Genomic DNA, 23263 nt, shown 5'->3' on the forward strand with positions numbered 1-23263 from the left:
ACTCAGTTGAACAACAAACTTTTAGGAAGAGGGTAGTAAAAATAAATAACAAATATGGTTGCATAAGTGTCCACACCCTTAAACTAATACTTTGTTGAAGCACCTTTTGATTTTATTACAGCGCTCAGCCTTTTTGGGTATGAGTCTATCAGCATGGCCCATCTTGCAATATTTGCCCACTTGTCTTTGCAAAAACACTCCAAATCTGTCAGATTGTGAGGGCATCTCCTGTGCACAGCCCTCTTTAGATCACCCACAGATTTTCCATCGGATTCAGGTCTGGGCTCTAGCTGGACCATTCCAAAACTTTAATCTTCTCCTGGTGAAGCCATTCTTTTGTTGATTTGGATGTATGCTTTGGGCTTTTGTCATGCTGAAAGATGAAGTTCCTCTTCATGTTCAGCTTTCCAGCAGAAGCCTGAAGGTTCTGTGCCAATATGGACTGGTATTTGGAACTGTTCATAATTCCCTCTACCTTGACTAAGGCCCCTGTCCCAGCTGAAGAAAAACAGCCCTAAAACATGATGCTGCCACCACCATGCTTCACTGTGGGTATGTTGTTCTTTTGGTGAAGTGCAGTGTTGTCTTTGCACCAAACATATTTTTTGGAATTATGACCAAAAAGTTTAACCTTGGTTTCATCAGACCAGAATACATTTTCCCACATGTTTTTGGAAGACCTCGGATGTTTTTTTTGCAAAATTTGCCAGGCTTGGATGCTTTCTTCGTAAGAAAAGGCTTCCATTTTGCCACTCTACCCCATAGCCCAGACATATGAAGAATATGGGAGATTGTTGTAACATGTACCACACAGCCAGTACTTGCCCAATATTCCTGCAGCTCCTTTAATGTTGCTGAAAGCCTCTTGGCAGCCTCCCTGACCAGTTTTCTTCTCGTCTGTTCATCAATTCTGGAGGGACGTCCAGTTCTTGTTAAGGTTACGATTGTGCAATATTTTCTCCACTTGATGACGGTCTTCAATGTGTTCCATGGTATAGCTAATGCCTTGAAAACTCTTTTGTACCCTTCTCCTGACTGATACCTTTTAACAATGAGATCCCTCTGATGCTTTGGAAGCTCTCTGCGGATGAGGGCTTTTGCTGTAGGATGCGACTAAGAAAATGTCAGGAAAGACCTACTAGAACAGCTGAACTTTATTTGGTGTCGTTCAGAGACACTTTAAATGATGGCAGGTGTGCACTGACTCCTATTTAACATGAGTTTGAATGTGCTTGGTTAATTCTGAATATAGCTACATCCCCAGTTATAAGAGTGTGCACACTTATGCACCCACATTTTAGTTTTTTTATTTTTAACTCCCCCCCAAAAGATTTCAGATTGTTTTTCAATTGAGTTGTACGGAATTTATAGGTAAAAATCAGGGGGAAAAAGTTCTGAAATGATTTATCCTTGTCTCATTTTTTTACATCACAGAAACCTGAAAATTTTAACGGGGGTGTGTAGACTTTTTATATCGATTGTATATCTTGGTTAACATAGCTTTGTATGCCTCCTCTCAGTTTTCAATTTTCTTATTCAACAATGAAACAACATTCTCACTTCCGAAACGGCCCAGGGGGCTGCAAGGAAACATTGAAGTAAACTCCCTGGCTATGTAGAGTCGCATATGTGTGAATCATGGGAAAAGGATGACCAGGCTTTATTTTTTGCAAGTAAACAGAAAAGTACTTCAACTCCGTGTTAAATGGTTTGCCTGGAGTTACACCTAAAGTCATGGTAAAGGTAAGTGTTGAACCTATATTCACTACAAACATATGAAATGCTACAAAACCCAGCTATTTTCTGACTGTATAGAAAAAGCTGGTTGTGACAAGCTCAAAGTGGAATTTTACTACCCCCTTGCTTTTTCCCCCTATCCCTTTCTTATCTGTTGGGTTCTCTTCAAAAAATATACACACCTGCCTGGTGAATCCAGTGGTGTTCTGCAGCAATCCCCTTGTTGTAGTGTCATATCCTGTCTCCATCTTGGTCTCCCCAGCCAGCTCTCTCTTCCAAGTTCCAAAAGCCTGGCCCCTGATGACGAGAGCCATCTCTGCCATCTGGCCACGCTGTGTATCGTCTCCTGCAGCTTCCTGGGATATGTGTCAAGAGTTTCCTAGGAGGCTGCAGGAGGAGGACATGTCATTCCTGCCTAGTCGAGAATGGCAGCAGGAGGGGGAGCCACTGGTAAAAAAAATTGACACGGGCTCTAATCCTAATCACTCTATCCAAGCCTACAAAAAAAAGTTCTGCATTTAGGCCCCTTTCACACTTATACGACCTGAAAGTTTTGTGACTTTGATGTGATTTGAAGCGATGCCTGTGTAATCTTGAGGTCTATTGACCTTAAGTCGCATCAAAGTCAGACCAAAGTAGTGCAGATATAAAATGGTACTCATTGGAAATCATGGGGTACGACTTGTCATGCGACTTTGCAGTCCCAAGTCACAGGACAAGTCACACAAGAGTGAAAGGAGGCCTAGTTATATATTAACTAAATTTACTCCTAAGATTATTTCAAATTTTTGTTAGCTGAATAAATAAAATTAACCCTGCCTGATCTTTAAAGTTATATTAAACCTTTAGTGTTCAAGCACATTCAGCAGCTGATTTAATCACTTAACTGATTATGCAGCTTCTCTACCTTTGCCTATGTTCCAGTTTAAGCTGGTACCTTGAATGCTGCTCCAGGTTTCCTGTTTCAGAGTGGCCCCTTTCTCTTACAGAATCCTATGGAGCCACCCTTGCATGCAGGGACTAGAGCTGTGTCTCCCTACACTGTTTTCATCAACAGAAATACACAGCTCCAAAGCCTAGGATTGCAAGGTACTGCTCTGTTCCTCTTCCTTCAACCCTTCTCATAACTAACAGGCTGGCTGGAGACTGCACTCTCCACTCTTTCCTGTGATAACAAGACATTTAGAGAAAAATCACTGGGAGAGAGTTAGTAGCAATGAAAGTTGTAAATGGTAAGTGCTTAGATAGGCATTTTAAAGTTTAGATGGGAACATTTACTTTTTTTCTCATGTATAACATGCGCTGTATATGATAAAAAGCATGGTGTGCATTAACAAATACAAAGTAAGTAGTGCACAGAATGAGACAGCCTAGAAATGGTAATGTAGAGAACAGTACTGTATATGGAATGGACCAGTGTGGTATTAAGTCCAGCACAGTATTAAGGACAAGGTGGTGTGAAATATAGAATGTATAGCACAGAGCATAAGGTTGGGTGGAAAAGCAGAATATACAGCATAGTGTACAACATGGGGCAGTGTGGAATAGGGAATGTACAGTCCAAAGTACAGATTAGAATAAGGAAAAGTAAATGTACAGCACAGCATGCAGAATGGCAAGATGTGGAATAACAGTACACAATGTACACTAGAGCTGCATGATTCTGGAAAAAATGAGAATCATGATTTTTTTTTTGCTTAGAATAAAGATCACGATCACAATAAAGTTTGGGGGTTCTAAGTAGGGATAGACCGATATGTTTTTTTTCAGGGCCGATACCGATATTTTGGTCACAACTTATCGGTATTTTGTACATTTAAGGTTTTGAAAAATAAAGACTATTTTTGACACAAATCTGGTACTGAACATGTTAATTTGTGTTTAATGCTTAATGGCTGGCTTACTGGCACCCTGAGGTTGGTGGCTGGCTGGCACCCTGTGGTGGGTGGCTGGCACCCTGTGGTGGGTGGTACAGGGCCTGTGGTGGGTGGCTGACTGGCTGGCACAGGACCTGTGGTGGGTGGCTGACTGGCTGGCACAGGGCCTGTGGTGGGTGGCTGGCTGGCTGGCACAGGGCCTGTGGTGGCTGGCTGGCACAGGGCCTGTGGTGGGTGGCTGGCTGGCACAGGGCCTGTGGGTGGCTGGCTGGCACAGGGCCTGTGGGTGGGTGGCTGGCTGGCACAGGGCCTGTGGGTGGGTGGCTGGCACAGGGCCTGTGGGTGGGTGGCTGGCTGGCACAGGGCCTGTGGGTGGGTGGCTGGCTGGCACAGGGCCTGTGGGTGGCTGGCTAGCTCGCTGGTACAGGGCCTGTGGCTGACTGGCTAGCTCGCTGGTACAGGGCCTGTGGCTGACTGGCTAGCTCGCTGGTACAGGGCCTGTGGCTGACTGGCTAGCTCGCTGGTACAGGGCCTGTGGCTGACTGGCTAGCTCGCTGGTACAGGGCCTGTGGCTGACTGGTACAGGGCCTGTGGATGTGGGTTGCTGGCTGGCACCGGGCTGCTGTGGGTGGGTGAATGGCTGTGATACACTCCCGCAAGACTAGTCCCGACTCCAGACGAGGCAGTCCAAGGCGAGGGAGGTGACCTAAGAAGGCAGAATGACGTCACAAAAATATCGGCAATATCGGCCAGTTCCGGGGTCGATACCGATATATCGGGGAAAGTGCATATCGACCTTGCTGATAATCGGTCTATCCCTAGTTCCAAGTAATTTTCTAGCAAAGAATAGTGATTTTAAATTGTAAGCAACAAGTGTCGGAAAAATAAATAGTTTGAACTAATTTTCTCGGCCGTGAGAGCAGACGTTTGTGCCATCATGTAATGACCGAATTTTGATCGATAAATCGTTCAATAAACATAAATAAATCAGTTTTTTGTTCATTTTGACACATATGTGTAGAGCAAACAGTTCAGGCCGGAATAACATTAACCTTTCAATTTATCTTTCGTTCGGCAGAATTTTCCAAACTGTTCCTTTGATTTTTCAGCTATGAAAAGTTCAAACCGATTTTCTATTTTTGCCCATTAACTGGACGAAAAACGAACGAATGGACCAAATGACAGATTGTTGAATGATTTTTCAGCTAGTGTATGGGCAGCATTAGTCTTTCAGAGATTAAACTGCCCTCCTTTACAGACGGAAGTTCGTTCCTTTAATCTAAAAGAACGAAACTATACATTTTTTTTGACAGCTGTGAGTGAGCAGAGAACAGCTCTGTACTGTATAAATCTAGGAAATGCTGTTTTAAGATAGGGGGGGGGGGGGTCGAGATCGCAATTTTTTAACGATAATCGTGCAGCTCTAGTGTACACTGGGGGTCAGCAAGCTGCCAAAAAGGAATGACCCCATGCAGCGGACAGGTGGATCGTGACCATGGCTCTGCATCCCCCCAGCCTCTGCCGCTCTTGTTCACTACAGAGCGGAGAGCAGGAGGCAGAATAGTGCTGGACGGAGGACTGGGTCGGAAGCTAGGCGGTCCTAGCAACCAATCACCAGCTTGTTAGGGATTGTGATGAGAAATTGACACAGCTTTGGGGAAAGGACACCGCTTGATATGAAGGGGGGCAGAGGACACTGTTTTTGGGGGGGGGGGGGGGGTTGGTGAAGCATTCTGGAATTAAGAAATGCTTGTGCACTATGGAGGAATTTTTTATAAACTGTGCAGGAAGATTTTTTTTCATGCACTGAGGTACATCCCGCCAAAATGTTTTTTCTTTGTTTTGGACATAATGGACACTTTTATGGAATCCTCAGATGAAAATGGACTTTCAGGGTGCAGAATGAAACATTGGCTTGCCCACCCAGATCATTGGAGGCAGCTATGATCCGGACCAGTGGTAGGGGCAGCAGGAAGCCCCCTTTATGGCACTGAGGTACTGACCCAAGGGACATGTGCTCCTCAGTCCCATTCACCCATGATTCCAAACAGTACCTTCTATTGCTGAAATTACCTTAGTACTATAAATAAGTTACCAAAAAAATAATTTAAGAAACAACCTGTCGTCTGATTTCTTCTTTAATGGTATCTTGTGTTTCAGGCAGTGCAGGCATGGTGGCCATATTAGACCAACGGAGAGGTTTAATCACTTTCTTAATGACTATTCCTCCAAAGAGTTCTTGAACGTGTGTAAAAAATACATATAGAACACGGTTACTGATCTGAAAGACAACAAGCAAAATAAGCCATGGCATTGTCAATCTAACGTATTAGCCATTACACCACCACTCATAAAAGATAATGCAGGATAAGTTCATCCAAAATGGATTTCTCAGCTATGGGTAGATATTGGCAAAGTCAGTCATCCACGACCTTTACTTAACTTTTTGGAGATACTGGCTGTAACCTGTGTATCAGACAGCTGCTATCGGGTATAGGTTGGAAGAAGATTTTCACTAACAGCAAGAAATCCGCACAATGGACCCATTATACTGACTGTGTTTTGCTGATTTTTCAGCTTGTGCTTTTTACTGCACTTAGGCTTTAACATCTCAAATTGGAGCTGACTTTCAGTGCAATTATGTAGTGCTACTTTGAAGTGGTTTGCAAATTCTATGGGGCCAAATTCATGCTAGAATATCACCAACATAGTATTAGAAGCTTTTCCAAAATTGCGCCGTGAACAGTTGCAATGATGTGGACAGACCTTATTAAAAACAATGTGATTTTTCATTGTCATGCTATTCTGTACAAATTTAAGTCACATCTGAAATTACACTAGTGTGAACAGAGCCTAAAAGTGGAGTTTTAACTTGCTTCCATCAATGCAGTGAAGCTTTTTCAAAAGGTACAACTGGTTACTAAAAGCTGTCTCCTTCCAGCAGAATTTCAAAGTCATTGAAATGGAGACAGAGCTAGTAACTTATCAAGGCTAGCATGTCAAACTTTTCTAGGCACTCTGAGTAGGCCTCGTGGTTTAGGAATTTAAAATGAATTAGACCCCCAGGGGTTTTTCAATTCCACAGCTAATACTGCACTTCCCTTTTCTCGACATGTTAAACATTGCAATTTTTACTATAGTGTTATATCAGGCCTTTCCCCCCTTTTCACTAAAAATCACATCAGCATGCAGTGCTGCATGCCGATATAAAGCCATTTTACATTTTTTAGTTAAAGTTGTTGAAAAGCCCAAGTCTAACTATTCTTAAAAATGAAAATATGTGTAAAGCCAGCACTGCTCATTGAACCACTTAGTACCTCAAATCATTAAATAAATATCAAATGTTAGGTAATGAATGAATAATCATCAAACAATAAGAAGTGTTCAGTGCAAACCATGCCCACATTATATAATGCAACAATATCCTGAAAATAAATGTCCTCAAATTTCAATATAGACTGTTCATAAGTGCAGTTGTGCCACAAAGTGCTTCAGTGCTCCAATTTGAAGAAAGTGCTCGTGCTCCTCCTTTGGTTCCCTACTCACCAGAACAGTGTGCAAATCAAGCCTTTATGACACAAAGACTGTGCAGGGCTGTTGTGCCCTTTAAAAGTGGCCGAGTTTCCCCTCAGTGGTATAAGGAAATAAAGCTTGCCATAGTGAATTACATTTAAATAGTTTTATTGAAGCACTTTGTGCCACAACTGCACTTATGAACAGTCTATATTGAAATTTGAGGACATTTATTTTCAGGACATTGTTGCATTATATATGTGGGCATGATTTGCACTGAGCACTTTTTATTGTTTGAGGATTATTCATTCATTACCGAATATTTGATATTTATTTCATTATTTAAGGTACTAAGTGGTTCATTGAGCAGCGCTGGCTTACACATATTTTCATTTTAAAGGCACTTGCACTTTGTCAGCAGCAGCTTTTATTTATTAGTATTTGCACTAGCACAATATATACTCATAAGCATGAGGATCTCCCTTTGTTTTTATTGTAAACAATGTTCCCTCACCCTTCCTCCTACCTAACCTGTATAAAAAAAAAAAAAAAAAAAATGAGTACTTACCTATTGTTAATCAGCTTTGGTTCAGTCACATGATTCCACAGCATGAGCTCCGCTGGGTGAGTAAGATGCTGCTGCAGTTGAGAGGAGGGAGCTCCAACAGCGTCTAGGCCATGGGATTATATGGGTGACATCATGGCTCCCAGAATTCTCAGCCGTTGTCAAGTGCTCCCTGTGCTGAAGCTGCAGGATCATGTGATCAGATCAGAGTGGTTAAAAAATACAGTGGATATAAAAAGTCTGTTAAAATGTCAGGTTTCTATGATGTAAAAAAATGAGACAAAGATAAATCATTTCAGAACTGTTTCCAACTTTACTGTGACCTATACACTGTACAACTTGCTTAAAACAACAAACTAAAATATTTTAGGAATAGGGAATTAAAAAAAAAAAAAAAAAAAAGCTAAAATAATATGCTTGCATAAGTGTGCACACCCTTTGTTGAAGCACCTTTTATTTCATTACAGCACTTAGTCTTTTTGGGTATGAGTTTATCAGCATGGCACATCTTGACTTGGCAATATTTGCCCACTCTTCTTTGCAGAACACTCCAAATCTGTCAGACTGCAAGGGCATCTCCTGTACACAGCCCTCTTCAGATCACCCAACAGATTTTCAATCTGATTCAGGTCTGGGCTCTGGCAGGGCCATTCCAAAACTGTATTCTTCTTCTGGTAAAGCCATTCCTTTGTTGATTCGGATGTTTGCTATGGGCTGTTATGCTGAAAGAGGAAGTTCCACTTCATGTTCAGCTTTCTAGCAGAAGCCTGAAGTTTTTGTGCCAATATGAACTGGTATTTGGAACTGTTCATAATTGCCTCTACCTTGACTAAGGCCCCTGTTCCAGCTGAAGAAAAACAGCCCCCAAAGCATGCTGCTGCCACCACGTTTTACTGTGGGTATGGTGTTTTTTTAGTGATGTGCAGTGTTGTTTTTGCACCAAACATATCGTTTGGAATTATGGCCAAAGTTTAACCTTGGTTTTATCAGACCAGAACACATTTTTCCACGTGCTTTCAGGAGACGTTGGATGTGTTTTTGCAAAATTTAGCTGGGCTCGTCTTGCCAGTCTACCCCATAGCCCAGACATATGAAGAATACGGGAGATTGTTTTCACATGTACCACACTCCAGTACTTGCCAGATATTCCTGCAGCTCCTTTAATGTTGCTGTAGGCCTCTTGGCAGCCTCCCTGACCAGTTTTCTTCTCATCTTTTTTATCATTTTTGGAGGGATGTCCAGTTCTTGGTAATGTCACCGTTGTGCCATATTTTCTCCTTGATAATGTCTGTCTTCACTGTGTTCCATTGTATATTTAATGCCTTGGAAATTCTTTTGTACCCTTTTCCTGACCATTACCTTTTAACAATAAGATCCCTCTGATGCTTTGGAAGCGCTCTGCATACCATGGCTTATGCTTTAAGATGAGACTAAGAAAAACTAGAACAGCTGAACTTTATTCGGGGTTAATAAGAGGCACTTTAAATGATGGAAGGTGTATACTGACTCCTATTTAACATAAGTTTGAATGTAATTGGGTAATTCTGAACACAGCTACATCCACAGTTATAAGAGGGTGTGTACACTTTTGCAGTCACACTATTTTAGGTTTTTAATTTTTACTCCCCCCCCCCCCCCCCCAAATGATCTGTTTGTTTGATTTGTGTCAACTGAGTTGTACAGTTTACAGGTCACAATAAAGGTGGAAAAAGTTCTGAAATTACTTATCTTTGTCTCATTTGTTTTCATCACAGAAACCTGAAATTTTAACAGGGGAGTGTAGACAATTTTTTATATCCACTGTAAGTACACACATCTTTTTTATAAGGGTTAGACAGGATAGGTGGGAGAAAGGGGGAGGGAACGTTTTTAAGAATAGTTAGACTTTTCTTCCACTAAGTGAAAATGTTTTGCTTTTACTTAATTTCTCAGATGATGCACTGTCACATGTTCAAGGAAGTAGACTCAGTTCCAGGAAGTAAAGGAAGATGGATTATTTTGCCCTTAGTAAAAATGCCCACCGTGAGAAGAATGGGGAGAAAAATAAAAAAATTATGCAAAGAATAAAAAGCCTACGTTTATCTATTAAGTATCTGTTTGTAGACTGCTATTACTAAGAGCCCATTCAGACAGGGGCGACACGACTTGCTGGGGCGACCTGTGAAGTCGCGGTGCACAGCGTGCACCGCGACCTCTGCGCGACATGCACGGACTTCATATAATTGAAGTCAATGCAAGTCGCCTCCAGGTCGCCCCAAAGTAGTACAGGACCCTTTTTCTAAGTCGGAGCGACTTGTGTCGCTCCTATTAGAATGGGTCCTGTGCTAATCAATGGCAGGCGACGAACCGCGACTTGTCAGGTGACCAAGTCGCCTGACAAGTCGCGCTAGTGTGAATGGACCCTAAACCATTCTAAACATGCATTTATTCTCATTTTTAAAAGGTAAGGATGAAGTTCCTATCATAAGTGCTATAATCTTTTTTTGCTGGAATTCAGTAGGTATGACCCTCAGTAGACATTATGAGGCCCATTAAAGAGCAATTCCACTGTAAGATAGTGAATATCTGCATTCTAGGTTAGGGCTGCACACCATGCTGATGTACCAGCATTGTTGACATTCAGAATTGTACACAACTTATACAGGAAATACTGAAAAAAATCAAATAGTACCTGAACAGTTGGGCTGAGTACAATAGAAATATTTTGTATATTCATTTTAGTTTCAAGTTCTTTCTCTATGACATGGTCCATGTGAACAATTAACCATGAAATCAAGTAGAGGTTGCATTCTGGCAGCTCCTTTAAGAGGCGCTGACACTCTTGCAGTCTTTCAGCTTCAGAGCTTTTGCCACATGCTTCTTCAAACCGAGGCATCAGGTCTTTGGTAAGCACATTCTCAGGTAGCTCCCGCAAGTATTGCTTCAGTAGGCTGGCAACTGTATAAGGCTCATAGTCATCAAGATTCGGAGACTCCTCCCGATCATAGGCTGCCTTCAACTCATCAACCTTTGACTTGATTCCTGAAAAAAGAACATCAATTAGAATATATTGCTTCTAAAATGTAACAAGAAAGTGCGATGTCTAAAGGCTAACCGCAGTAACCAGTATGATTTCAGTAATCAGATCATTACCCAGTAAAATATGATTGGCTGCTATGAGTTACTGCACTTTACCCACAATCCTCACGCATATTGCACTATCCTATTAAACAAGCTGGATTGTGACTGAAATCTATTGATAATTGTGATATTAAAATTTTGTATTTATTGGCTCCTAAAAATAACCCCTCCCTCTGATGGTGCTGTATCTTCTTTTATGTATCGAGATCTCATTGATCTCTGTATTTGAAATGATGTATGGATTCATCCTCAAAGCTATAAATAAAAATGGTCACAATTTTTTTCCCCTCACTGATTAATTTCTGACTAAAGTTTCACTGAAATGAAAGTATTGGGGCGCTTCCTGTGGGCTACTTAAACTTTTGAAATAAATACCCAAGTCGTTTGAAATCCAATAGGTTACTCTTTCATCCTGTTCTGCACAGACTCAGTTGCTTCTATTCTCAGCACTTTGCTAAAAATAATAGCAGTGAGGCAGTCACTATAGGGCAATCTGCTGACAGCATGAGGGAGGGAGGAACCCGCAGGAAAAAGACAGCCTGTGCCAAGCAAAGACTAATTAGGGAAGGGGGAACGAGGAAAGCAGGTGAGCTGACAGGACAAACCATGTTGCTGGGGAGACATAAAAGTAAAGAGAAGTGGCTCTTTCACACAGGCAGACAGATCGTGTCCACCTTTTAAGTGGACCCGATCACACCATCAATTGCCCTCTATGGAGCAGCAGATGTAAACAGACGTGTCCGTTTACACCCGCCAAAATCCGATCCAATGCTATCTGCTTAAAACACACGGATGGGGGATCCGTACCCCGTTTGTCTGGCGGACCAGATCAGATAACAGTCCGATGTAGACAGACAGGCGGTCCGTTGACATCCGACATCCCATAGAGGAAAGAGTTGACTGTGTCTGCTTAAGCATAGCGGACACGGACCTGTCATCCGCTGAGCAGGCGGATCCGCTGGCGGATTCCACTCGTGTGAAAGAGTCCTAAGGCTTTATGCACACTGGGGCTTTTGTAAATGCTTTTCCCCTGGCAGGAGAAAAGCGGTTTCAAAAATGCACCTAAACTGCGTTTTAACAAACATGTTTAGGCATGGCAAGTGCTTGGAAATATATTTAATTGGCCAGAATATTAAGCACTTGCCGAACGCCCCACGCAGATTTACTGTGGCTCGGCTGCACATAATCACGAAGATCTACGTGATTAAGTGCACGCGGTTTCGGTTGTGCGGGCGTGCCACCGGAGCCACGCTCCCGCTGTGATTAGACACAGCGGGAGGCAGACTCGATCGCCACCAGCCTCCTTCAATCTTCGGCAATACTGACAGGAGAGCCGCTTGGGATGTAAACAATGCAAGGCGGCTCTCCTGTCAGAGAGGCAGGGAAAGATCATGCAGTTCAGCTAAACTGAATCACTGATCTCTCTCTGCTTCTGTTAAATCCATCTCATACACAGTTAGCAAGCACAAATAGGGAACACATTTAACCCCTTGATTAGCCCCAGTGTTAACCCCTTCCCTGCCAGTGTCATTTATACAGTAACAGTGCATATTTTTTTGCACTGATTACTGTATTAATGTCACTGGTCCTCAAAAAGTGTCAGATTTGTCCGCCGCAATGTAGCAGTCCCGATAAAAAGCGCTGATCGATGCAAAATTTAAAAAGTTTATAAATCTATCCCGTAGTTTGTAAACGCTATAACTTTTGCACAAACCAATTATTATACACTTTTTGGGATTTATTTTACCAAAAATATGTAGCAGAATACAAATTGGCTTAAACTGATAAAAAAAAAAATTTGATTTTATTAAATTTCTTTATAGGGAATGTTTTATAGCAGAAAGTAGAAAATATTGGTGTTTTTTCAAAACTGACGCTTTTTTTATATTTGTTTATAGCTCAAAAAACGAAAAATCTCAGAGGTGATCAAATACCATCAAAAAAAAGCTCTATTCGTGGGAAAAGAAAGGACATCAATTGTATTTGGGTACGGCATCGCACAATAGTCAGTTAAAGCAACGCAGTGCTGAATCACAAAAAATGGCCTGGTCAATAAGGGGGTAAAACCTTCCTGGGGCTGAAGTGGTAATTTTTTTCTAGCCATTGTAATAAAAAAAAGGGCTCAAGTGCTAAAAAGCACTTAGGCACATTTATGCATTTTGTTTCTGCCAAATTGCTCCTCTACTGCACGCACGCAAAGTAATGGTTTTCTTTTTCAGATCTAAACACCTCTGCCACTAAATGCCTGTAAACACCTATGTGTGCATGGGCACATTAGCTAACCTAGTGAGGAGTTTAGAGGCAGAACAAAGAAGTAATATTATATAGTAGAAGCAATATTATACTTGGTTATGAGTTAAGTTCCACTTTTTGTCCTCACCTCCTAGCAGCCTGTCAGCCTTCGAACTTATAAAGCAAACAGAGCAGGGGGGGGGGGGGGGGAGACAGTAGACATCTTTACTGGATATCTTGGGAATTCGGAGGATGAATTGCTCCACTGTGTGTGCACCTAAAGAGGTCAGGGAAGGCTTCTTATGGCACTTTTCCACTGCAAGTACCGGCTCGGCTCCACTCGGCCCTGCTTGGCTCTGTTTGGTTTTCCACTGCATGGTACCGCATGGTACGGTGTTGTAACGGTTCGGTACAGTTTGCTTTTCCACTAAAGTAAAGTGGGTGGGATAACGATTCTCTGACCAATCAGTGGCTAGTAGTGACAAACAGTCAAGGCTGCATGCAAAGGATTGTGGGATATGGTACCGGTACGGCCCTCTTGGAACCACAACTGAGGTGGTACTGTTTAAGCGAGCCGTACCGTTCGGTTCCATGTAGTGAAAAAGCGCTGCCGTACAATACCGAACCGTTCCAACACCGTACCATGCAGTGGAAAAGTGCAAAAGCGAGCCAAACCGTTCGGTTCCATGCAGTGGAAAAGCGCCATTATAAAGCCTATTTACTGTTTGTTAAGAATATGTAAATAGTCAAATGTCAATATCCTGGCCACAGCTCTAGGTTAAAGCGGAGTTCCACCCTGGGAAAAAATGGATTTTTGTAAGATCTTACCGTAAAATCCTTTTCTCTTAAGCTCATTGACAGACGTAGTCTTCTTGATTCTCAAGAGCTGGGTTATGTTGTCTCCGCAGGAGTAGGACTAGGCAGAAAGACAAAACGTTCTGGCTCCACCTTAGGGGCAGTCCCTGAGGGTATATCCTCCCTCTCTCTGCTACAGGGAATCAGTTCTGTTTTAAAGCAGTACAGAGAATTTAACCCAACCCAACTCAATGATAGAGGGGCGGGTACTACGTCTGTCAATGAGCTTAAGAGAAAAGGATTTTACGGTAAGATCTTACAAAAATCCATTTTTCTCTATCGCTCATTGACAGACGTAGTCTTCTTGATTCTCAAGAGCTGGGACATCCAGAAGCAGTGCCACAAATGAGGGGTGGGATTGACAAAATCAAATCCAATCTAGAAGGCCCAACCGGTGCCAAACTAGAAGTTTTAAAGGCTCATTATAAACAAAGAATGAGACTAAAGAAAAATTTTCCAACGGAAAAAAACCCTCGAGGTAGACCGCTGGTCTCCTCAAATTGCGGCCTGCAAAACCTTGCGGCCAAACGAGGCATCAGACGATGCCATTACATCAACTTTATAATGTTTAGTAAAGGTATGCACCGACGACCAGGTAGCCGCCTTGCACACCTGGACCACTGATGCCTGATGGCGAAAGGCCCATGACGCACTAAGCGCCCGAGTGGAGTGCGCCTTAACAGGGAACGGGGGCTCCCGACCCTTAATAGAATAAGCCTGTACTACCGTCTGTCTGATCCATCTGGAAATGGTCGCGGCAGATGCAGGCAACCCCTTTTTGGGTCCATCTGGGATCACAAAAAGTGAATCCGTCTTGCGAAACGAGTCTGTCGTTTTCAAGTATACCCTGATCGCCCGGACCACATCCAAGGAGTGTAAAGCAAACTCCCGAGGATGACTGGGCTTAGGACACAGGGAAGGTAATACAATTTCTTCATTCAGATGAAATTCTGAAACCACTTTTGGTAGGAAGGATGGATTCGGACGAAGAACCACCTTATCTCTATGAACCACCAGATATGGTGAACGACAAGATAATGCGGCCAGTTCTGACACCCTGCGTGCAGAAGTAATAGCCACCAGAAGGCCACCTTCTGGGACAACGTGGGTAGAGGAATCTCCCTAATATCTTCAAAGGGAGGTTTCTGAAGAACCGACAACACTAAATTAAGATCCCAGGGGGGTAACGGCGCGTGCACTGGCGGAGCCAGATGTCGCACCCCCTGGATGAAGTTCCGCACCAAGGAATGAGTAGCCAAAGGCTTCTGAAAGAAGATGGCTAATGCTGAGACCTGACCCTTGATAGTACTCAAAGCCAGTTTCTGCTCAACCCCTTGTTGCAGAAAGCCAATATTCGACTAATCGAATAAGACCGAGGACGGAACCCCAAAGGTTCACACCATGCAATGTAGGACTTCCATGTGCGATGATAAATCTTTCTGGAAGTCGCTTTCCTTGCTTCAACTAGAGTAGGAATAACTGAAGCTGACAAACCTTTGTCCTTCAGCACCTGGGTCTCAATAGCCAGGCCGTTAAAGCCAGCGATCGTAAAGCAGGATGGAAGATCGGTCCCTGAGACAGTAGATCCTCCCTGAGAGGAAGTCTCCACGGGACGTCCGCCACCAGTCTGACCATGTCGGCGTACCAAGCTCGACGAGGCCAGTCCGGCGCTACCAGGATTACTGGGATTCCTTCCTCCTCTATCCTGCGAAGAAGTCTTGGCAGTAACGCGAGAGGAGGGAAGGCATACATTAGCTGGTATTGCCCCCACGGGGCGATCAGTGCGTCTGCGGTTTCTGATAGAGGATCGCGGGAGCGAGCCACGAATCTCTGAACTTTCCTGTTGAATCGTGATGCCAACAGATCCACATCCGGGGTGCCCCACCGTAGGCACAACTGGTGGAAAACGTCTGGATGGAGGGACCATTCCCCCTGATCCAGGGTCTGACGGCTGAGATAATCTGCCTGCCAATTCTCCACCCCCGGAATGAACACCGCAGAGATTGCTGGAACAAATCGTTCCGCCCAGCGAAGAATGCAAGCCACTTCTTTGGCCACTCGGACACTCTTGGTGCCCCCCTGGTGATTGACATAAGCCACGGCCGTGGCATTGTCCGACTGGATCCGAACCGGGCTGCCCTGGAGCTGCTCGGTCCAGTGAATCAGACAAAGTCTGATCGCTCTCAGTTCCAATACATTTATCAGTAACCTGGATTCTTCCGGGGACCAAAGTCCCTGGACAGATAACTGACCGAGAATTCCTCCCCATCCGGATAGACTGGCATCCGTGGTCACTATCGTCCAATATATTGGCAGAAATGACTTTCCCTGGCTGAGCATCGGAGACCGAAGCCACCAGACCAGAGACTCTCTGGTCTGTTTGCTCAATCGGATCTGATTGTCCAGGGATTCCGGATTCCGATTCCATCTGAGAAGAATCTCTTGCTGAAGAATTCGGGTATGGGACTGGGCAAATGGGACTGCTTCGAACGAAGCCACCATCAACCCCAGAACCCTCATGCAAGTCCGAAGGGAAGACCAGCTGTTGGACAGTAACAACTGGACTGCTGATTGAATCTTTCGGAGTTTCCCTACCGGAAGAAAAACTCTTGTCCTGACTGTGTCTAGAATTAGACCCAGATATTCGAGCCTCTGGGTGGGAACCAGAAATGACTTTTGCTGGTTCACCAGCCACCCGAATTCCTGTAAAGAAATCATAGTAATTTCTATGTTTTGTAGCAAGGTCTGAGGAGACTCTGCATGAAGCAGAAGATCGTCTAGGTAACCAAGGATCGATATGCCTCTTTGGCGTAGAAGTGCCAACATTGGGGCCAACACCTTTGTGAAGACCCGCGGAGCCGTGGCGAGACCGAAAGGTAACGCCACAAACTGATAGTGGTTCTCTTCTACGGAAAAGCGTAGAAACCGCTGATGTCCTGCGAAAATGGGAATGTGAAGATATGCGTCCTTGATGTCTATGGACGCTAGGACATCCCCTGGATGCAGGAAGGCTGCTACCGTGCGAATGGACTCCATTCTGAATCTTCTTATGTTGACGAAAGAATTGAGTGCTCTTAAGTCCAGAATTGGACGCACTTTGCCCTCTTTCCTGGGTATTGTAAACAGGTTTGAATAAAACCCTTGAAACCGTTCTGTCCAAGGAACGTGGACTACCACTCCTTGTTGTAGTAAATCTGTGACTGCTCTCCGCAGATCTTCTAAACGATCTGAGGATAGTCGGATATTGGAAGGGAAGAATCGCGCCGGTGGGAGAGATTGAAACTCGATCTTGTACCCTGACCTTATGACTTCGCAAACCCATTTGTCCGGGATTCTGGAAAGCCATGGATCCGGGAACCGGCGAAGACGTCCCCCCACCCCAGTTATGGGTGGGGGCGCACCTTCAGGCTTTGGATGGTTTATCTTCAGGTCTGGAGGGGGTGGGCTTTTGCTTGCCCGACCAACGACCCCTGACGCCTCCTGCAGGAGCTTTGGAGGACTTAGTTTTTTCACCCGCGGGACGAAAAAACCTCTTGTGAGCAGAAAAAGAAGGCCCTCGTCTTTGACGAGTTCCTCTACCTTTAAAATTTTGCGGTAAAAAGGTGCTCTTTCCACCCGTGAGATCTTTAATGATCTCATCTAAGTTGGCTCCAAATAGACGCTCTCCTGAAAAGGGGATATTAGCCAATGCTTTTTTGGAACCTTGGTCGGCTAACCAACCTTTTAGCCACAGTGTACGCCTGAGAACCACTGCTGAGACTGATGCTCGCGCCAATAATGGAGTGGCGTCTAACGCCGCATCACACACAAACTGTAACCCCTGTATCATTTGTTCCAACAAATCTGATACCGCCTGAGGGACCTCTTCTAAGTCCCGGCGTAACCACTTGGTCCATTCAGTTACAGCCTGCGAAACCAGACCAATAGCTATTATAGGTCTGAAAGCTGATCCAATCAAGGAAAACATGGTGCGAGACATAGCTTCTATCTTGCGATCCACTGGATCTTTAAAAGACGGAGCGTCTTCTAAAGGAATAACCGTGGCTTTATTCAATCTAGCAATTGGTGAATCCACCACAGGTGGTTCTGTCCATTTCTTAATAAGGGTTTCCTCAAACGGATAACGCCTGTCAATGCGTTTAGAAATAGTAAAAGTGCGTTTTGGCAGACGCCATTCTTCTTCGATTGGATTGCCAAAACATTTGGGCAATGGAAAAACCTTCGTCACTTTGATGCGTTTTTTAGTCCCAAAAGGGATTTCAGTTTCAGCTATTTCCGATGGAATACCCTGTAACCTTAGAGTCTCTTGAACAGATACAATGAGTGCGTTTACCAACGCTTCCTCTCGGGCTATGGCGGATGCCGAAACATCCTCCTCACTGTCTGAAGAGACAGGACCCGAGACACCAATCCCAGATGAAGTACCTGCAACTGCAGAAATAGGCTCAGAGTCTGAATCCGAGGTTTCAGATAATAAGGGGTTAGGCGGGGGTCGCTTTCTTGCGCCCTGTCCCTGACAAGCCACTTCCACCCGGGACACAAAAGTTTCCATAATAGCTGACAATGATTCAATTGTCAATGGGGTGCTGGAGGATCCCGCAGACCCCTCGAGGGGATCCGGAGGAGATACATGAGTGGCAGGGTCCATGTTAATACAGGACACCTTTGCCAGCAAAACAAAAAAACTTTTTTTTTTTTTTGTGTGTGTCTCACCCTAGCGCAATAGCGCCCCTCAGAGTACCTGCTTCTCGATCCCACAGAGAGAGAGAGGGACCCCCAAGGCTCACCAACCGATGCAGTGCAGTTTCCAACCAACTGCAGTCAGCGTCTGTCTTACACAGACTGGAAGGAGCTGTTTGCTTTTTCCCGGGTAGAAGGCGTGGCTCCGCCCCCTGTGTACGCCTTCCGGCGTTCCTAGCTCTCCACGAGGTAGCTGGGCTCACAAAACATGGCCGCCCCCATAGAAGAGACATAAGACTCCAAAAACATGGCGGCCGGCGTGACCTGAGGACATACATGCATTCGGTCTACGGCAAAATGGCGGCGGACCGCCGAAATCGTTTTCCCAGCACATCCACCTGCATCTCTGCTAAGAGGCGATATATGGATCTACAGAAGATACACTACACATAAGGTAGGATTATACCTCCTATGTCTGCTGTAATGTTACAGTCTGCTGGGTAGAGTGTTAGCTCTTAAACCAAGTCCACTTCCCACAAACACATGCTGTATTACAAGGGGGACTTGTAAGTATCAGATATATACTGACCATATATGGAGGGGCCCATAATACATACTGCCTCATAACGAGGAAAAAAGGGAACGTTTACTCACCATACCGAACCGACAGGCACCCTCTCTTCACAATACCCTCTCCACCGGGGTGGGGGTTTGTGGACCACTCCGGACGCCTCGACTCTCTGGTACCTGGCGTCCAAGCGAGACTTTTAACTCGCAAAGTCAGTCCCTTCACTGGGACTCCGTCGCGGCCGACCCAGCGCGGAGCTCTGGTCTGCACGCGCTCGTAGGCAGAAACCGGGGTGACCACTGGATCTCAACATCCAGCCCGTCGCCCGGCCCCGCATACTTACTTGAATTTGTCGCGGCCGACCAAGCGCAATGCCATGGTCTGCGCGCGCTCGTAGGCCGGCTGGGGTGACCACAAGTGTCGCCCAGTCCGGCATTTTTTGCTTGAAGATCTCACAGGAAAAAAACACTGGAGAAAACTACCTAAAAAATGTCTTTTTCTTAAAGAAAAAAAGTCTTGCCAGGACCAAAAGATCCCAGCAAGGAACTTAGGTCCTTACTCCTGACTAGACAGAAAAAAACTGATTCCCTGTAGCAGAGAGAGGGAGGATATACCCTCAGGGACTGCCCCTAAGGTGGAGCCAGAACGTTTTGTCTTTCTGCCTAGTCCTACTCCTGCGGAGACAACATAACCCAGCTCTTGAGAATCAAGAAGACTACGTCTGTCAATGAGCAATAGAGAAACATTTTTTAATAAAAATACCCCCGGGACAGGGCTAGTACATTCCACAATGGGTTGCACTTACCTTTTAGGAGAAATACTTACCTTGAAAAAGTATTGTCCAGCGCTGCCATCTCAGGTGTGGGCAGCTTGAAGCCAGCGTGATCCTCTTCTGCGTCCTCTTCCGTCTTCTTCGGTCCCACGATGCACTGCACCGGCCCCGCCATCACTTCCGGTGCGCGCGCGTCATCCCTCCACAGCTTCTGGGCATGCCCAGAAGCTGTTTAGAATGGAATGACGGGCGCGCCCCGGAACTGACGTCGGGGCCGGTGCAGGCGCATTGATTCCTGGGAGCGATGACGTTCAGCTCCCAGGAATCATTGCAAAGCCAGGAAGTGACGAATCGCCGTGGCCGCCGAGGGGAGGAAGAAGGAAGTAAGGTAAGTATATTTTCTTCTATACGAAGTAAAAAAAAGAAAAAAAATTGCGATTATCCATTTGTTTTTCAGGTGACCCGGAGCGAGAAGATGGAGGTAAGTATAAATTTAGGGTGGAACTCCGCTTTAAGTTCTCCCTCAGATGGGCGCTCAGCTCCACAGAGTGTGAAGAAACCTTTGTTTACTTTTCTGTCCTAGAGCTGAGCTGTGTGCAGGCAGCTCATAGAAGTGAATAGACACAAATTGGCTTCGCAGACTCATCCGCACAGCCGAGTTTGAAATGTATGCGCGTATCCACATGAATAGGCTCTGTGCCCCCGCCATACCTATGCAGGCAAGTCTGTACAACCTGACCTCTATTGTTGAAGTCACCGCTCATTTGCGACGACGTAACGTGTATAGGGGAGGAGCCTAGCCTGACGGATGTCACATCCTCTCAGCTGTGTGGAGCTTGTTATTTTATATGCACTGTTTTGGTGCTCGTCTGAGTATTCAATTTAATTAAATATCTTGTGGATTTATCTATACGGAGAGCATTATATTCTTTGTCCCTTTGCTTTCTATGCCTGGTATCTACCTCTGGGGAAAGTGAAGCCCGTCTTGGGAATACCTGGAGGTGCCCTAGTGAAAATCCTTCATACCATCTTCTGACCCCTGTGGGTTAAAGCTGCCTCTGACCCGGGTTAATTCTTGGGTCAGTGTTTAAGGTGAAAGGCTTTGATATTTTGGTGGCGGTGAAGTGGAGCACATCACGGATATGCAGCGGTGATCACAGATGTGAAGATTTGTTTTCACGAGTCCCTCATGCAATATATCACACATTTTTATGATTGGACACTGGGACCACATTTATTTATTGTATTGATTTAATTTTTGGTTGCTTCTTCTGGCGCAGCACTGTTTGTTTAAAGTCTGTACAAACGATGAGTGTCTGTTCATTTGCATGGGATGCCTGCATGCAGCTTAGCGATGGGACAGAAAAGTACACAAACAGCTCTTCACTCTCTAGAGGGCTGAGCACCAGTGTGAATAGGCCCTCAGAGATATATTGACCACATTTCTACAGGACTGTTGTTTCAGTCCCTATAAAACAAGTTTGGGGACATATCAAGTGATCCTAGCTGGTAAACCCTCCCACTCAGCAATCAGGATAAAGATAAAGTATCGCCAAAACAATTATTTCTGTTTGTGCTGGCTGTAGCTTCACTCCATGCTCAAGCCCATCTGTGGGCGTTCCTGTGGGCGTTCCTCAAGCCCATCTGTGGGCGTTCCAGCACAGTAGTAAACAGTGCCCCCCTTTCTTGGATTAGGTGACCATTTAGCAGGGGGAAAGAAATTATAGCCCTGAATGAGTTTTCCAGGGGAAATGGATAAAACGGGTCATAAAGATTTTGTTGGATGACTGTTTTCATGGCCTGGGCTGAGTGCAGCTCCCCCTCCTTCCGCTATTGCCCTAAACAGGAGCACCTGTGCAATTTGTTTTCCCTTATTTAGGTGAGGAACTAGTTAAAAATAACTGTGCATTGGCAGGGCTGTAAGTAAATACTTGCACACTGTACCAGCAGATGGCTCACACAGTGGCAGTGTTGACTGATCTCTTACTAGTGCCTTGTGTTATAAATGGAGCTAAACCCTTCCCCTGCTGTGTTAAATGACAGCGCTCATTTTTTTATTTATTTTTTATATAGGTGTATATCAGAAAATATTACAATCACAAGAAGCTCTGCATCAGACATTCAGTATCAAAATCAAGTGACAATGATCACATACTTGTACAAAAAGTATCAATTGCCATTTTCAAATCACCAGCCATGTGAGCGATTCCGATGCTCATCAAGTTTTTAACGGTTTAAGAGACGTAAATGAAAGGGGAAGGAGGGGAAAACAAGAGGAGAGAGGAAGAAAAAAGAACCTTGGGCCAAGTAGGGATTCTGAGGGGGGCATCCCCTAATATAGGGTAATGGAATGTAAGTTACTCAGTATCGTAAGTATTCATCAGACCATAGAAATTGTAGAACCATCTAGCTGTATGTTCCGCAGATTTATCCTGAAGGGCACAGATGGAATACAGAACGCCCCCCAAAAATGTAATTTCCTGCTTGTGTGATTGGCTGACTGATTTTCCCAGAAGTTTGCAGCAAGTCAGATTGTGGGCATCCTCTGCAACAAAAATGTCATTTTTGGTGAGATACACCCAAAGGGAAATCATGTCTAAAAGGGACGCAGACCCTGACCCTCATTTGAGTCCTGCAAGTGCAGCAGCTAATTGATAATTCTAAAATTCCTTCCATACAGATTCACTCTGCACAGACACAAACTAAAGGGTTATTTCTTCAGAATAACAAAAGATCGGAATCTGCCACAAGTGCAGAAACATATCAATCAGATTTTTGTTTTGTCACCAATTATATAAAAACCGTTAGCTAGAATATGCTTGGTTTCTGTGGGCAATACACAGTCATCCTTTTCCTTAGTTTTTTGTATGATGTACAAGGTATAAGAAGCCTTACAAAAAAACAAAAATTGAGCCCAATATGACAAGCAAATTTCATCTATAGAAAAAAAAAAAACTTGTCAAACCAATCTCTTAACATTCTACGAGGAGGTCAGCTGTGAGCTAGATAGGGGGAGACCAGTGGATGTGGTGTACCTGGATTTCGCTAAGGCGTTTGATACAGTTCCCCACAAGCGCTTGATTTATAAAATAAGGTCTGCAGGCATCGACCGCAGGGTTTGCTCTTGGATACGGAACTGGCTAAAAGGGCGTGTCCAAAGGGTGGTAATAAACAGCGCATACTCAGACTGGTCAGAGGTGGTAAGTGGGGTCCCCCAGGGCTCATTCCTGGGACCAACCTTGTTTAATTTATACATAAACAGCATTGAGGATGGGATCAGTAGTTCTATATCAGTTTTTGCAGACAGGGGCGGACTGAGTGGTCGGGCACTTCGGACGTGGTCC

At 44.5% G+C, this 23263-nt stretch overlaps 1 protein-coding gene across 1 annotated transcript in view; it reads right to left on the reverse strand.

The window, feature by feature from the left end:
* Positions 1 to 23263, reverse strand: part of RALBP1 (ralA binding protein 1) — a 76734-nt gene that overhangs the window by 15842 nt on the left and 37629 nt on the right. Inside the window, exons 4-5 of the mRNA XM_082258521.1 lie at positions 10364 to 10713; positions 5734 to 5895 (exon numbers count right to left, since the gene is read on the reverse strand). Of these exons, the coding sequence (XP_082114647.1) occupies positions 5734 to 5895; positions 10364 to 10713 (512 nt within the window). The remainder of the gene's footprint in view (positions 1 to 5733; positions 5896 to 10363; positions 10714 to 23263) is intronic.

This window comes from Pelophylax lessonae (genome assembly GCF_965119305.1).
Source record: "Pelophylax lessonae genome assembly, chromosome: 5".
NCBI lineage: Eukaryota > Metazoa > Chordata > Amphibia > Anura > Ranidae > Pelophylax > Pelophylax lessonae.